This window comes from Papio anubis, chromosome 1 (genome assembly GCF_008728515.1).
Source record: "Papio anubis isolate 15944 chromosome 1, Panubis1.0, whole genome shotgun sequence".
In the NCBI taxonomy this organism is placed as follows: domain Eukaryota; kingdom Metazoa; phylum Chordata; class Mammalia; order Primates; family Cercopithecidae; genus Papio; species Papio anubis.
Genome location: NC_044976.1, coordinates 177,331,244 through 177,346,359, shown reverse-complemented (window position 1 = coordinate 177,346,359; position 15,116 = coordinate 177,331,244). Strand labels below are relative to the sequence as shown.

At 38.5% G+C, this 15,116-nt stretch overlaps 1 protein-coding gene across 1 annotated transcript in view; it reads left to right on the top strand.

The window, feature by feature from the left end:
* The window catches only part of C1H1orf21 (chromosome 1 C1orf21 homolog), a 240,169-nt gene that overhangs the window by 196,521 nt on the left and 28,532 nt on the right, over window positions 1-15,116 (top strand). Inside the window, exon 4 of the mRNA XM_017951371.2 lies at window positions 12,336-12,412. Within this exon, the coding sequence (XP_017806860.1) occupies window positions 12,336-12,412 (77 nt within the window). The remainder of the gene's footprint in view (window positions 1-12,335; window positions 12,413-15,116) is intronic.

Genomic DNA, 15,116 nt, shown 5'->3' with positions numbered 1-15,116 from the left:
TAAGCAATTATATCTGTCATTTAGTCCATCCCTAAAGAACTGAGGACTTGGCATCCATCCTCTTGTGAAGGTTAAAAAAAAAAAAAAAAGAACTGAGGGTCTTGGGAATTTAACCATATCAATGCAGGCTTCTTTGTTTTTTGTTTTTGTTTTTGTTTTTTTTATAAATTATAAAATGTATATATATTATTTAATCTTAACACTTATTCAAGTTACCTATTCTTTTTTTTATTATTATTATCTTTAAGTTCTAGGGTACATGTGCACAACGTGCAGGTTTGTTACATATATATACATGTGCCATGTTGGTGTGCTGCAACCGTTAACTCATCATTTACATTAGGTATATCTCCTAATGCTATCCCTTCCCCCTACCCCCTCCCCACAATAGGGCCTGGTGTGTGATGCTCCCCTTCCTGTGTCCAAGTGATCTCATTGTTCAATTCCCACCTATGAGTGAGAACATGTAGTGTTTGGTTTTCTGTTCTTGCGATAGTTTGCTGAGAATGATGGTTTCCAGCTGCATCCATGTCCCTACAGAGGACCTGAACCCATCCTTTTTTATGGCTGCATAGTATTCCATGGTGTATATGTGCCACATTTTTTTTTTTGTTTTTTTAACATGTTAGCTAAATAAAAATGGGTGCCCTTTAAAGATTGTTTGTTTGTTTGTTTGTTTTTTGAGACAGAGTCACTCCATTGCCCAGGCTGGAGTGCATTGGCACCATCTTGGCTCATTGCAACCTCTACCTCCTGGATTCAAACAATTCTTGTGCCTCAGCCTCTTGAGTAGCTGGGACTACAGGAGTGCACAACCATGCCTGGCTAATTTTTTTCTTTTCTTTTTTTTTTTTTTTTTTTTTACTAGAGATGGGGTTTCACCATGTTGGCCAGGCTGGTCTCAAACTCCTGGCCTCAGGTGATCTGCCTGCCTTAGCCTCCCGAAGTGCCGGGATTATAGGCATGAACTACTGCACCTGAGCTAAAGATTTTTTTTTTTAAATATAAGCTGGGTGTTTGTTTGTTTGTTTGTTTTTAAGAGACAAGGTCTCACCGTGTTGCCCAGTCTGGTCTTGAACTCCTGAGCTCAAGCAATCCTCCCACCTCAGCATCCCATCAATATTTTCTTTTTTTTTTCTTTTTTTAAATTTTTGTTTTTTTAAGACAGAGTTTTGCTCTTGTCACCTAGGCTGGAGGTGGCATGATCTTGGCTCACTGCAGCCTCCACCTCCAGGATTCAAGTGATTCTCCTGCCTCAGTCTCCCGAGTAGCTGGGATTACAGGCATGTGCCACCACATCTAGCTAATTTTTGTATTTTTAGTAGAGGCGGGGTTTCACCATGTTGGTCAGGCTGGGCTGGAACTCCTGACCTCGTTATTCACCTGCCTCGGCCTGCCAAAGTGCTGGGATTACAGGCATGAGCCACTGTGCCCAGCCCAAGATTTTCTTAAAATAGAGATTACTCCTTGTGTGAAAGATTTTTTAAGATTAGGAAACAAAAAGTCAGAAGGAGCTAAATCAGGACTGTATGGTGGATGCCTAATGATTTCCTATCAAAACCCTTGCAAAATTGCCCTTGCTTGATGAGGGGAATGAGCAGGAGCCTTGTCATGGTGGAGAAGGACTCTCCAGTGAAACTTTCTGGGGCATTTTTCTCCAAAAGCATTGGCTAACTTTCTCAAAACACTCTCCTAATAATCAGGTGTTATCATTCTGTGGCCTTCCAGAAAGTCAACAAGCAAAATGTCTTGAACATCCCTAAAACTTTTTGCCATGACCTTGACTCTTGACTGGTTCACTTTTGCTTTATGTAGACCACTTCCTCCTCTTGGTAGCCATCACTTTGTGCTTTGTCTTCAGGATTGTACTGGCAAAACCATGTTTCATCTCCTGTTACAATCCTTTGGGGAAATGGGGATCAGGTTCTTGATCCCACTTATTTGAAGTTTTCATTGAGAGCTCTGCTCTTGTCTGCAGCTAATCTGGGTGCAACAGTTTTGGCACCCATCGAATGGAAAGTCTACTCAACTTGAATTTTTCAGTCAGACTTACATAAGCTGAACCAATTGAGATGTCTATGATGTTGACCATTGTTTCTGCTGTTAATCATTGGTCCTCCTCAAATAGGGCATGAACGAGATTGATTTTTTCCTTGCAAATTAATGTGGATGGTCTGCACCTGTGGGCTTCATCTTCAACATCATCTCATCCCTTCTTAATATGAATTATCCACTTGTAACCTGCTGATTTCTTTGGGGCATTGTCCCCATAAACTTTTCATCAAGCATCAATTATTTCACCATTCTTCCACTTAAGCTTCACCATAAATTTGTTGTTTGTTCTTGCTTCAGTTTTAGTAAAATTCATATTGCTCTGATAGGGGCTGTTTTCAAATTGATATCTTATCCTTTTTAGTGCCTTGAACTAGATTCTGTTCAAACGTGTTATAACTAGTCAGTAAGAATTTATCTTGGTGGAAAAAAATTTGAAATCCATGCATAATTTTTTCATAATACACATTTTCCATGAACTTTTTGAAAACCCCCTTTTTTTTTTCCACTCTCTTGAATTTAGATGTGGTTCTGTGGTATGCTTTGTCCAAGTAAGTAGGAACATGTAACCCTTGCTGAACTCCAGCCATGGTGATTATAAAAGCACCTGTTGACATGGGGCCTCCATTAACCCAAGTCGCTGAGTGGTTATATTAAGCAGAGCCATCCTGCAGCCTGTGCTGGTCATGTAGCGTGTGCAGGAGATAAATAATTAATATTTATTTATCTGGGCGCACTAGGCGCGGTGGCTCATGCCTGTAATCCCAGCACTTTGGGAGGCCAAGGCAGGTGGATCACCTGAGGTTGGGAGTTCCAGACCAGCCTGACCAATATGGTGAAACCCCGTCTCTACTAAAAATACAAACATTAGCCAGGCATGGTGGCGTGCGCCTGTAATCCCAGCCACTCAGGAGGAGGCTGAGGCAGGAGAATCGCTTGAACCTGGGAGGCAGAGGTTGCAGTGAGCCGAGATCATGCCACTGCACTCCAGCCGAGTGACAGAGGGAGACCCTGTATCCAAACAATAATAATAAGAAGAAGAATACTGGGGGTCATTTTTTACTATAGCATAACCTACCCTATCCTGACTGATAAAAACACTCTGGATAAAAATTGAATGTGGTTCTTCCAAGTTCGTTGATTTTCTGTGTGTGTATATAATACTTTTTTGAAAAACTTGGCGATATATTATCTTTTCGAAACAGCCTTAAGTTATAATTCCCAGTGGAATTTATATCATAGCTTGTTTATTTTAATTTTTGACATGGTGACTTAATGACTTTTAAAAAAATTTGTTGGTATGCAATTAAATCTGTTCTGAGCAATTTTTTACAACTCTGTTTACTTTCTTAAGATTGTAAATGTTTGCAGTCTACCTTGAAAAGCAACTTTGTGAAAAATGCTAGGTGCTTTAAAACTGATTTGCCCCACTTCATGTTTGTTTGATATAAAATGAGATACGTGACTATATTTTAATCTATAGAAAAATGACTTCCAAAAGGCTGAGACTTTACATGCCGATTTTATTACTACTAAATAATTGTAACAAAATACTAATAACTCCAGTAATCTCTGTGGACAGGTAATTGTAATGGAAGTGTTGACTTTAGGTAGTTGTATTGATAATGGTGGCTCGAGTTAATAGTTGAATCTGGCAGCTTGGCCCTTTTCATTTGTAAACATCCCAAAATTCTGAGAGTCAAGGTGGCTTCTCTGATCACCATCATTCAGAAGACAAGATAAAATTCCTTTGTATTTGAAGGAAACAGTGTCCTATCTCATGTTAATACTGCTTGAGAAATCAAGTATAAGACATCAAATGGGATTACATCCTATGGGTTACTCCCCCAAAGCTAGAATTATTATTTATTTTATAGCCAAATTTTTAAAATGTGTGTGTACTTCCCCACAAATCTCTTGCTTCTAGTTGTCAAAGTATTTTTTCTGGTTTTCATGTGCTTCTGAAACGCAGTTGTACAAATGTACACACACGTGCTCACAGTCTGTGGGCAGGGCACACCCTTTGAGAGTCCCAATTTAATTCTTTTGTGTCTCCTCTCTGTGTAGGGCACTCATTAGCCATCCCAGAAGCTGATACTCTAATCCTCACTACTTTTCTCTAGGCCTCCAGCATCCATCTGGCCCCTGAGATTTCTCTGTAAGACAGACTTCCTATTGCTGGACCCAGAAAAGGAAAATGAGATTCCTCTCCACACTATCAATTCAGAACCAATTTGCAACGGGAACCTTACAGGACAACAGCTTTCTTAGACTAAGTGGGATAAAAAAGGTAAAGAAGTGATAGGAGAAAAGCAGTTCCATTCGTTTGCAGACAGTGCTTTCAATCGGCATCCTGAACATGGGTGTCGTTCCCTTCAGAATTAAGAAAGTGAGGTTTGAGGGAATTTCTTTTGGGTTTTTTTTTTTTTTTGGAGACGGAATCTTGCTCTGTCGCCCAGACTGGAGTGCAATGGTTCAATCTCAGCTCACTGCGACCTCTGCCTCCCAGTTTCAAGAGATTCTCCTATCTCAGCGTCCCAAGTAGCTGGGATTACAGGAACACGCCACCATGCCTGGCTAATTTTTGTATTTTTAGCAGAGATGGGGTTTCACCATGTTGGCCAGGCTGGTCTCAAACTTCTGACCTCAGGTGATCCACCCGCCTCGGCCTCCCAAAGTGCTGGGATTACAGGCATGAGTCACTGTGCCCAGCCAGTAATGTTTTAAAGAAGATCCTCTTGGTATTCTCACTTTCCCTTTGGGAGATACCAAAGGGAATAAGGGATTGGGAAGCTCGCGACAACAGCATAAGTACAGTGAGTTTGACTGTCTTCAGCATCAGAGAAACTAAGAAGAGAGTGATCAGTTTACTCTAGACACTGACAAGTATATTCTCTTCATAAAGAAATAAAATTACTCCAAGCAAAGGAAAAACTTGTTTGATTTGCTGTTTAAATAAATCTGTCACTACCTGACAGCAGTTTGCAAACATTTTTGAGAAATGGATGTTTTTCCCAACTGATGGAGCCCCTAAATATTAATAATAAAAAAGGTAAAAAACTTTGCTGGTCTGGTGGGTCTCCCTGTCGACCCTGAGGCAGCTTCGCAGAGCCCCAAGGCTTAGGTTGAAAGCTGGCGCCATAGAGAGCCAAATGGGGAAATACTAAGTGTAAAGAATCTTTCCTCTGAAATAGAAGCTCTCAAACTTTTTTCAGTGAAGAATAACCTAAGACTGTTGAAATGCAGATTCCTGGGCTTCACTTCCACAGACTCCCACTTGAGATGTCTTGAGTGGGGCCTGGGAAACTCTATTTTAACACACATCCCAGATGATTCTGATTCAAATGTGGATGGCTGATGAAAAACGAACTGCCTATGGAGACCCTGTCAAAAGCGTTTATCTTAGTCACAGTTGGTCTCAGTTTATTTTAAGGAGAGTACTTAGTTCACAAGTGTCAAATACCATCAAAATAGTTTTTTCTTGCTAAGGGAAACAATGTCTTAGTTACTTCATCTGTCATCTCGCAATTTAATTCTCTTTTCTTATTTCTGGAGCACCTCAGGTATTACCTGGCTCTCAGCCCCCTCTGCTGGGTCTGCTCCATCTGAGCTGCTTCTGATAGTGAACCGCATGTCTCACTGCTCCCACCACTTCCTCCTTCCTCCTCCTTCCAGCCCTGTTGGTTTGTTTTCTTCTTCTTCTTCTCCTTTCTTCTTCTTCTTCTTTTCCTTTCTTCTTCTTCTTCTTCTTCTTCTTCTTCCTTCTTCTTCTTCCTTCTTCTTCATCTTCCTCTTCATCTTCCTCTTCTTCCTTCCTGCTTCCTTCCTGCTTCCTGCTTCCTTCCTCTTCTTCTTTTTCCTTCCTCTTCTTCTTCTTCTTCCTCTTCCTCTTCTTCCTCTTCTTCTTCACAGGTCTCTTTAAACCTACACTTTCCCAACAAACAAATCCCAAAGTAGAAGTTAAATGTTTATAAACAAATGTAAAACGGACTTCTTTATGCAAATGCAGCCAACCAGTAAGTATACACATGCTCCCAAGGTGGATTTTCTGGAGGATACACCAATATAACAAGCTTTAAAAAGTCATGTTTTTCAAATAAATAAAGCCCACAATGAGATCCCACTACACACTACCTAGAATGACAATAGTTGAAAAGACAATGCCAAGTGTTGGTGATGCAGATGTAGAGAAACGACAGCCATTGTGCATTGTTTATGGGAATATAAAATGGTGCAGCCACCTTGGAAAACAGTTTGGAATGTCTTAAATAATGAAACATAAACTTACTATGTAATCTAGCAGTTCTACTCCTAGGAATCTACCTTAGAGACTTGAAAACATGTCTACAAAAAGACTTCTATCCGAATGTTCATAACATTGCTATTCATAATAACCACAAACTGAACACAGTATCAGTGTCCATCAAGGGATGGGGAGATGAACAAAATGTGGTGTATCCATACATTGGAATATTATTTAGCAATGAAAATAAGTAAAATACTATTATATGCTACAATGTGGATGAATCTCAAAAACATTATGCCAAGTGGAAAATGCTAGGCAAAAAGGCTAAATATTGTGTGATTTCATGATATGAATCTAGGAAAGGCAAATTTCTAGAGACTGAAAGCAGATCTGTGGTTGCCCAGCATTATGAATGAGAGCAGAGATGACCTGTAAATGGTGATAAAGAAGCTTTCTGGGATGATGGCACTCTGTTGAAACTGGATTGTGGTGATGACTGCATAGCTCTATAAATTTCCTAAAATCATTTAATCTTGTAGTTATAGTGGGGGAATTTGATAGAATGTAAATTTTACCCCCATAAGGCTGTTAAATATTTGTTTTTAAAAATAAGGTACATAGCATAATTAAATAATTAATAGTTCTTTTCTGTGCAAAAGAAATAGAGAGGCGCTATGGTCAAAGTGTGGTCTGGGGGTCCGTGAGACTTTCTCAGGGAGTTCTTGAAGCCATTTTCCTAATGATACTAAGAGGCTATTTGCCTTTTTCATGGTGTTAACGTATGCACTGATGCTGCAACGGCAACAGTAAGGTAAACTGCTGGTGCCTTAGCCTAAACCAAGACATTGGCATCAAACCTTATTAGTAGTCATTGTATTCTCCACCGCTGTTTTCACTTAAGAATGCCCTCAATGAAGCAGTAAAAATTATTTAGTTTTATAAAATGTTGTGGCTTGTATGCACACCTTTATTTAACTTTTATTTTCAGTTCAGGGGTACACATGCAGGTTTGTTATATAGGTAAATGCATGTCATAGAGGTTTGTTGTACAGATTATTTCGTCACCCAGGTATTAAGCCTAATACCCATTAGTTACTTTTCCTGATCCTCTCCCAGAGCCTCCCACCTTCCACCCTCTAATAGGTCCCAGTGTGTGATGTTCCCCTCTATGTGTCCATGTGTTCTCATTATTTAGCTCCCACTTATAATTGAGAACATGCGATATTTGGTTTTTGTTCCTCTGTTAGTTTGCTAAGGATAATGGCCTCCAGTTCCATCCATGTTCCTGCAAAGGACATGACCTCATTCTTTTTTATGGCTACATGGTACTCCATGGTGTATACGTACATTTTCTTTATTCAGTCTACCACTGATGGGCATTTGGGTTGATTCCATGTCTTTGCTATTATGAGTAGTGCTGCAATGCACATGTGCATGCATGTGCCTTTATGATAGAACGATTTATGTTCCTTTGGGTATATAATCAGTAATGGGATGACTGGGTCAAGTGGTAGTTCTGTTTTTAGATCTTTGAGGAATGCCACACTGTCTTTCACAATGGTTGGATTAATTTACACTCCCACCAACAGTGTATAAGTGTTCCTTTTTCTCCACAACCTCAATAGCATCTGTTATTTTTCAACTTTTTAATAGCCATTCTGACTGATATGAGATGGTATCTCATTGTAGTTTTCATTTACATTTCTCTAATGATCAGTGATGTTAAGCTTTTTTTCATATGATTGTTGGCTGCATGTCTGTCTTCTTTTGAGAAGTGTTGTTCATGTCTTTTGTCCACTTTTTAATGGAGGTTGTTTGGGGGTTTTTTCTTGTAAATTTGTTTAAGTTCCTTATTGATGCTGGATATTAGACCTTGTCAAATGCATAGTTTGCAAAAATTTTCTCCCATTCTGTAGGTTGTCTGTTCACTCCAATGATAGTTTTTTGTTTTTTGTTACATTTTGTTTTGCTGAGCAGAAGCTCTTTAGTTTAATTAGATCCCATTTGTCAATTTTTGCTCCTGTTGCAGTTGTTTTTGGTGTCTTTGTCATGAAATCTTTGTCCATTCCTATGTCCAGAATGCTATTGCCTAGGTTGTCTTCCAGGGTTTTTATAGTTTTGGGTTTGACATTTAAGTCTTTAATCCATCTTGAGTTCACTTTTGTATATTGCGTAAGGAAGGGGTCCAGTTTCAAGCTTCTGCATATGGTTAGCCAGTTATTCCAGCACCATTTATTGAATAGGGAATCCTTTCTTCATTGCTTGTTATTGTCGGGTTTGTCAAAGATCAGATAGTTGTAGTGTGCAGCCTTATTTCTGGGTTCTCTATTTTGTTCCATTGGTCTATGTGTCTGTTTTTGTACCAGTACCATGCTGTTTTGGTTGCTGTAGTCCTGTAGCATAGAGTTGGGTAGCGTGATGCCTCCAGCTTTGTTCTTTTTCCTTAGGATAGCCTTGGCTATTTGGACTCTTTTTTTTGTTCCATATGAATTTTAAAATAGTTTTTTTTCTAGTTCTGTGAAGATATTGGTAGTTTAGTAGAAATAGCATTGAATCTGTAAATTGCTTTGGGTAGTATGGCCTTTTTAACAATATTGATTCTTCCTATCCATAAGCGTGGAATGTTTTTTCCACTTGTATTATCTCTCATTTCTTTGAGCAGTGTTTTGTAGTTCTCATAGAGATCTTTCGCCTCCCTGCTTACATGTATTCCTAGGTATTTTGTGTGTGTGTGTGTGTGTGTGTGTGTGTGTGTGTGTGTGTGTGTGTTGTGAATGGGACTGCATTCCTAATAGCTTTTGGCATGACTGTTGTTGGTGTATAGGAGTGCTAGTGATTTTTGGTTTTTTTATTTTTATTTATTTTTTTTTTAGACAGAGTCTTGCTCTGTTGCCCAGGCTGGAGTGCAGGTCATGATCGATCCTCCTGCCTTAGCCCCCTGAGTACCTGGGATTACAGGCACATGTCACCATGCCTGGCTAATTTTTTATATTTTTGTAGAGATGGGGTTTCACCCTGTTGGCCAGGCTGGTCTAGAGCTCCCTTACCTCACATAATCTGCCTGCCTCGGCCTCCCAAAGTGCTAGGATTACAAGCATGAGCCACTGTGCCCGGCCACGGTTTACATTGATTTTGTACATTGATTTTGTATCCTGAGACTTTGGATTCATAGCTTTTTAATAGCCTGTGTGATGAAATGGGAAGTAGGCATAACGCATTTCTTCTGCATGTCCAAGTTAGATGGTTATCATGGAGAAAAGCACCTCTGTAGTCTATTGAGTTGAAAGCTGAACTAGGAATTGTTTTTTATGGGACATCATCTCTATTTTAAAAATATGTATCTCTGGCAGATAAATTATGGATATTCAGACCTGGTATTTGGTAAATCATTTTCTTAAAAAAGAATGAGAGAGCCTGACACTTCAAGAAAAATAACTGACAGTATCTCTTGCCATTGATAAAATTCAAACTTTAAGCAAAATCTGGAAGTTTGGAAAACTTACGTTCACTACCTGACAGCTTCTGTCAATGGTTTTCTGATGAGATTGATGGTGATTTAAACAAATGGGATTCTTTTATGTTGTACAATGAAATGTGTCAAAATTTGGAGATAGGTAAAAGGGTCTTGATAGGTAAAAGGCAGGCAGATTATGTGAGGTAAGGGAGCTCTAGACCAGCCTGGCCAACATGGTGAAACCCCACCTCTACAAAAATATAAAAATTAGCCAGGCATGGTGACATGTGCCTGTAAAAAGTTTGAGAAATGCTGGCCTAGTAGCGAATAGCATGGAGTTTGGGGCCACACTGCTTGGGTTCCAATCCCCGTGCTACTGCTTATTGCTTGTATGGCCTCAGGTAAGTGCTTCACCTCTGTATGCCTCAGCTTCGTCATCTGTAAAATGGGGATAATAATGGAACCCATCTGTGAGAGGTACTATAGGCATAAAAATGAGTTAATATATAGAAATATTTGTGAATGTTAAAATGAATTAATATGTGTAAGTGTTTAGAATAATGCCTGACTTACAGTAAGTGCTCGGTGAGTGGTTATTATTGGTCTCGGTGAGTGAAAATTTGTGAAACTGAGCGAACACATTGTAAACACATAGTAGAAGAAAGTTTTTTTGAAATTATATGGGAAATCCAAAACTGCTTTTCCTCCTGTTGCCTCTGTCTCACTTTTGGCCCTGGAAGTACACTCCTGGGAGTGATGCGTTACTGAGGGCCGGCTTGTTCTCAGTCCTGCTTGTCCATTGAGCCTCTGTTGTTTGGGGAGATTGTTCCTTACTTAGCAACCACAGAATGGGTTTTTAAGAAAGACTTGCTGAGGCAACATAATTTTCAAGGGTACAGTTAAATAAATGGAATATAAATAGTATACCACTGTATATCCTTTGCATTTTTAGAATTAGAAGTCACTTTCCTGCCTCAGCAATGTGCATTTCTTTTAAGCTCAAAGAGTTGTGGAAATTATGTGAAAGAGAAAGAGGGTAAGGTCTTGTACATTTTCAGTGTTTAATCTAAGATAACCTAAGATTTAAAGGAGAAAAGGACCAACTTGGAAAGAACCTATGTCTTCAGTCCTACAAAGAGACTATATTTGAGCTATTTTTACCTTTACATTTTAAAAAAAAAGTGAATGACTTGCTGACATCGTTCATTCATTCACCAGTATTTGCTGAGTGCCTCCCATGAAGTGCCAGGCCTCTTACCCCATGTGGTAAAGAAAAGACATGGGCCCTGACCTTCTGATGTGAGTGCGTTCGGGTTTTTCTAATTTCTCCCACCTGCTGTGTAAAAGATTAGGAGTGTTCATCTGCTATTCCCTGACGTACGTCAATAGACAGAACAATATGTTTTATCCTTCTCAGATGTTCATGAAAACATTCTGAAGTTAGTATAAGGTAAAGAAGGTAAGATAGACTGCAAGAAATTTATGATTGTTTCTTTTCCTAAAAGAACACAAACAAAATCACATATTTTTTTGGAGTACTGATGATAGGCACATAAGCTCATGTTTGATGGTTAATAACAAACAACCAGAATATGTAAGTCATTGGAGTTTCACTGACTTAGGTGGCTTCTGCTGTGCTAGGAGAAATAGGACCTCAAAAAGAGCTCATTTGGGGACCATCTTTTTTATGTGTCATCCCACATCACTCTGCATGTGATGAGAATGTTGCATCGGCCCATGGCAGTTTTTATTCCTCACTCTAGACTTGGTCTTTAATTGTGGCCTTACGTCAAGTTCCTCAAGTGTATATAGTCACCTGTTACATAGGTTCAGAGTGGTCTTTCATTTCAGGGGTATGTTTCTTGAGCAAATTATAAATTACCTTGAATATCTTTTTAAGATAATGTTGAAAAACACAGAGCAGTAGTATCATTGAGATCATGTCCTTACTGATATACTAGCATTTAAGATTTGAGAGTATTTCCTTCCCATGTGGCTAGTTATTGGGAATAAGATATTAGGTCGGGCTAAAAGCCAAAGAATTGTTTCTTGAATACAGGCTAGGATTGAATTGTATTAACTCAACTGAATTCAATCTCAGCATTTGTTGTGGGTTTTAGTCATGTTCCTATTCCTGTCACAGCTAGGGCCTTCAGCAAACTTTACATCTCAGTAAGTGCAGTTGTCTTTTACAAATAAATTGCTCAGAATTCAGTTAACCTGAGCAAGTGAACAAAGGCTGTGATTGTATTGCTGCTGTTTTGTTTCTCTTGATACTAGATCTTCTGTTCTTTCATTCGTTACTATTAGTGTTAAAGAATTAAATATTAACTGCACATTGTTTTCTAAACAGAGTGACAGTTGTTATAAAGCTAATTTCTCTTTTCATAGCAATGCTCCCTGTTTGGCAGGTTTTACCTGTTCTGTGTGTCATCTTTGCAAGGACTTTTTTGCCCTTGTGAGGTAACCAGCCATACTATAGGGCCCCAAACAGATTGAACGTTTCTGTGATGAAAACTCATACACTTGTTTAATTGTGGATTCTAATCCTGTCTTTTACATGTGTGTGTTTATGTGTTTCAGGAAAAAAGTGCCAGCTCAAATGTAAGACTTAAAACTAATAAAGAGGTTCCGGGATTAGTTCATCAACCCAGAGCAAAGTAAGTTCTAGTTTCTGTTTTCCTTATGTAGTTGGCCTTCCATATCCATGGATTCTGCATCTGTGGATTCAACTAACCATAGATCAAAAATATTCAAAAAATAGTAATTCTACAAAGTTCCAAAAAACAAAATTTGAACTTGCCGCACACCAAGTACTATGTTGAATTCATGTGAATGAAGTGATGTGTAGGCACTTCATTAGTTATTATAAGTAATCTAGAGATGATTTAGAGTATATGGGAGGATGTGTGGGGGTTATGCAAATACTGTACCATTTTATATCAGGGATTTGAGCATCTGCAGATTTTGGTATCTGCAGGGAGGTTGTGGAACCAATCCCCCACAGATACCAAGGAACAACTGCATTGTTTTTAAAGCTAAAAATGTTTTCAGAGTGAATTCCATTTTGCCTACCAGATAATCAAGATCTAATATAAAGCTTTAGTAATTGAGAAAGTGTGGGTTGGTGTAACAGAACAGAATAAAGAAAACAGACCTACAATACATGACAAAGCTGACTTTGTAGGTCAGTTCGAAGAAAACAGACTATCACTATGACCATGAGGTGGGGAAGAATTTTGAATAAGACACAAAAGATGTAGTTCTTAAAGAAAATCATTAATTAATATGACAGTATTAAAATTAAGAAGCTCTTAAAGCTCTTAAAGGCAAAACCCAAATGTCCATTGAAAATATAATGGGTAACTAAACTGTGGCATCTAAACTGTGGGAATACTATAAATCAGTGAAAATGAGTGACTATAAGTACACACATCATGATGCAGGAATCTCGTAAGGATGAGGCAGTAGAGTAAGCAGTGGTACATGCCTACATATGGTTTCATTCACATGAAGTCAAAAAAGCAGAACTAAGGCATATATTGTTTATTAGTATATGGTAAAATAATAAAGATATATAAGGAAATGAAAAGGCATTAAATTCAGAATATTAGTTGTTTCTGACCAAATGGAAGACAATGGAACCAGAGGCTCTATTTCTTAATCTGGCTGGTAATTACATGAATGTTCAATTGTTATTTTGCAAAAAAAAAAAAAAAAAAAAAACGTACAAATAACATTGTATGTCTTCTGTGTGTTAGGTGTATCACAATTGGAAAGTTTAAAAGAAAAGAAAAAAAATTAACTTGAAGAAAAAGATTATATCACATGAAGATCTGTAGAGTACCTAATACATTTTCCCACTTATAGTAGAAACTTGAAAATATGATTGTTGATTACCAACAGATGACTATCCCTAAATGTTTCATTTAAAAGGTCATTGCATGTTCAAAAGTTAAAAAACAATAACGAGTAGTTTTCTAGATTGTTCTAGAACTGACTCTAACCTTAATGATAAAATGTACTTTGTATGACTTTGAAGCTATCCTCTCCTTCAAAGAGGCTGTGTTGTCCCAGAGGCTACAAATCTCTGTTGGTGTTTCACTTAAATGGAGACAAATTTCTTGAGAGTACCGATGACACTGGTACATTTGACACAGTCGCCCCTACCCCAAAATAAATTTGACTATTACATATATGTATCAATAGCCCCATAAATCAAAATCATAAGCAGAAGAAAGTATGTTATCTCTGATTCTTCCAGAAAATTGTGACAAAAATTACCTAATACATAATCACTTTTCCCTGGCTCAGTGTCTGTGGAATCACCGCAGCTATGGCCACTGTGGTGTCGCGGTTAGGAGACCTCAGGGGGTAGGTAATGGGCTCTGTCATTTAATTTTTACTTTCAAAGAAAACTGGACATGTTAAAATCCACTTACCATTTACAATGTCAGTGTAATGATGCGGCTGATGTTTTCACCCTCAGGTAAATGTTGTGCTATGGCCACAACCTCCGTAGCCCACCTCACTGCTGATTACTTTCATCTACTTTATCTGCCTTTGGGGACAGCAGATATCTGATAACACAGCCAAACCACCTTATCATCCAGGATATCTGAAAAATGCTATTTTTAAATGCTTCCCTTATCTCAGAGTTATAAAGAGAGATTGAACGGAGGAGAATTTCTCTTTTCTGTTTGAAAGAATACTTACTTAACATTGACACCCTGAAGCAGCACGCTTCACAGACTGGCTTGTGCTGAAGCTTTCAGAGGAGAAAATTCTGTTTTCCCCACAGCAGTATGCTTGTGTGTGTGTGTGTGTGTGTGTGTGTGTACACACATTACATACATATGTGTATGTATTTCAAACTGTGAATCAGAACATTGGATTCCTGGAATTCAATTAAGAAATCTTTCTGGAGGGCCAAGAGAAGAGTTTTACTTTTCCTACTTGCTGACATGCGGGATCAATTTACTATACTGATGCATAAAATAAGATGAGACTTCTTTTTCCCCATAAGTGGAAGGAGAGTCCCATACCATAAAGGCAGATCATCCTCATACCACCATTGAAGGCATGTCATCCTCATACCTTCATTTAATGCTTTCATTTGATATCAGTCAAGTGATCTACTGTCTTTGAGCTTCAGTTTTCTCAGAGAGAAATGGAAGTGAAAGATCTTGTCTTGTGGGGCTGGAGAACAAATGAAATAGGGTATGCCCACTGCTTGTGGCATTGTCTGGCACTTGGTAAAAATGCCTTAAATATCAGAAACAACCCAAATGCCTTTAACAGGAGTCTGCGTCAATCCACTACACTATAGTCACACAATGGGATATTAGTCAGCGGTTCAAACAA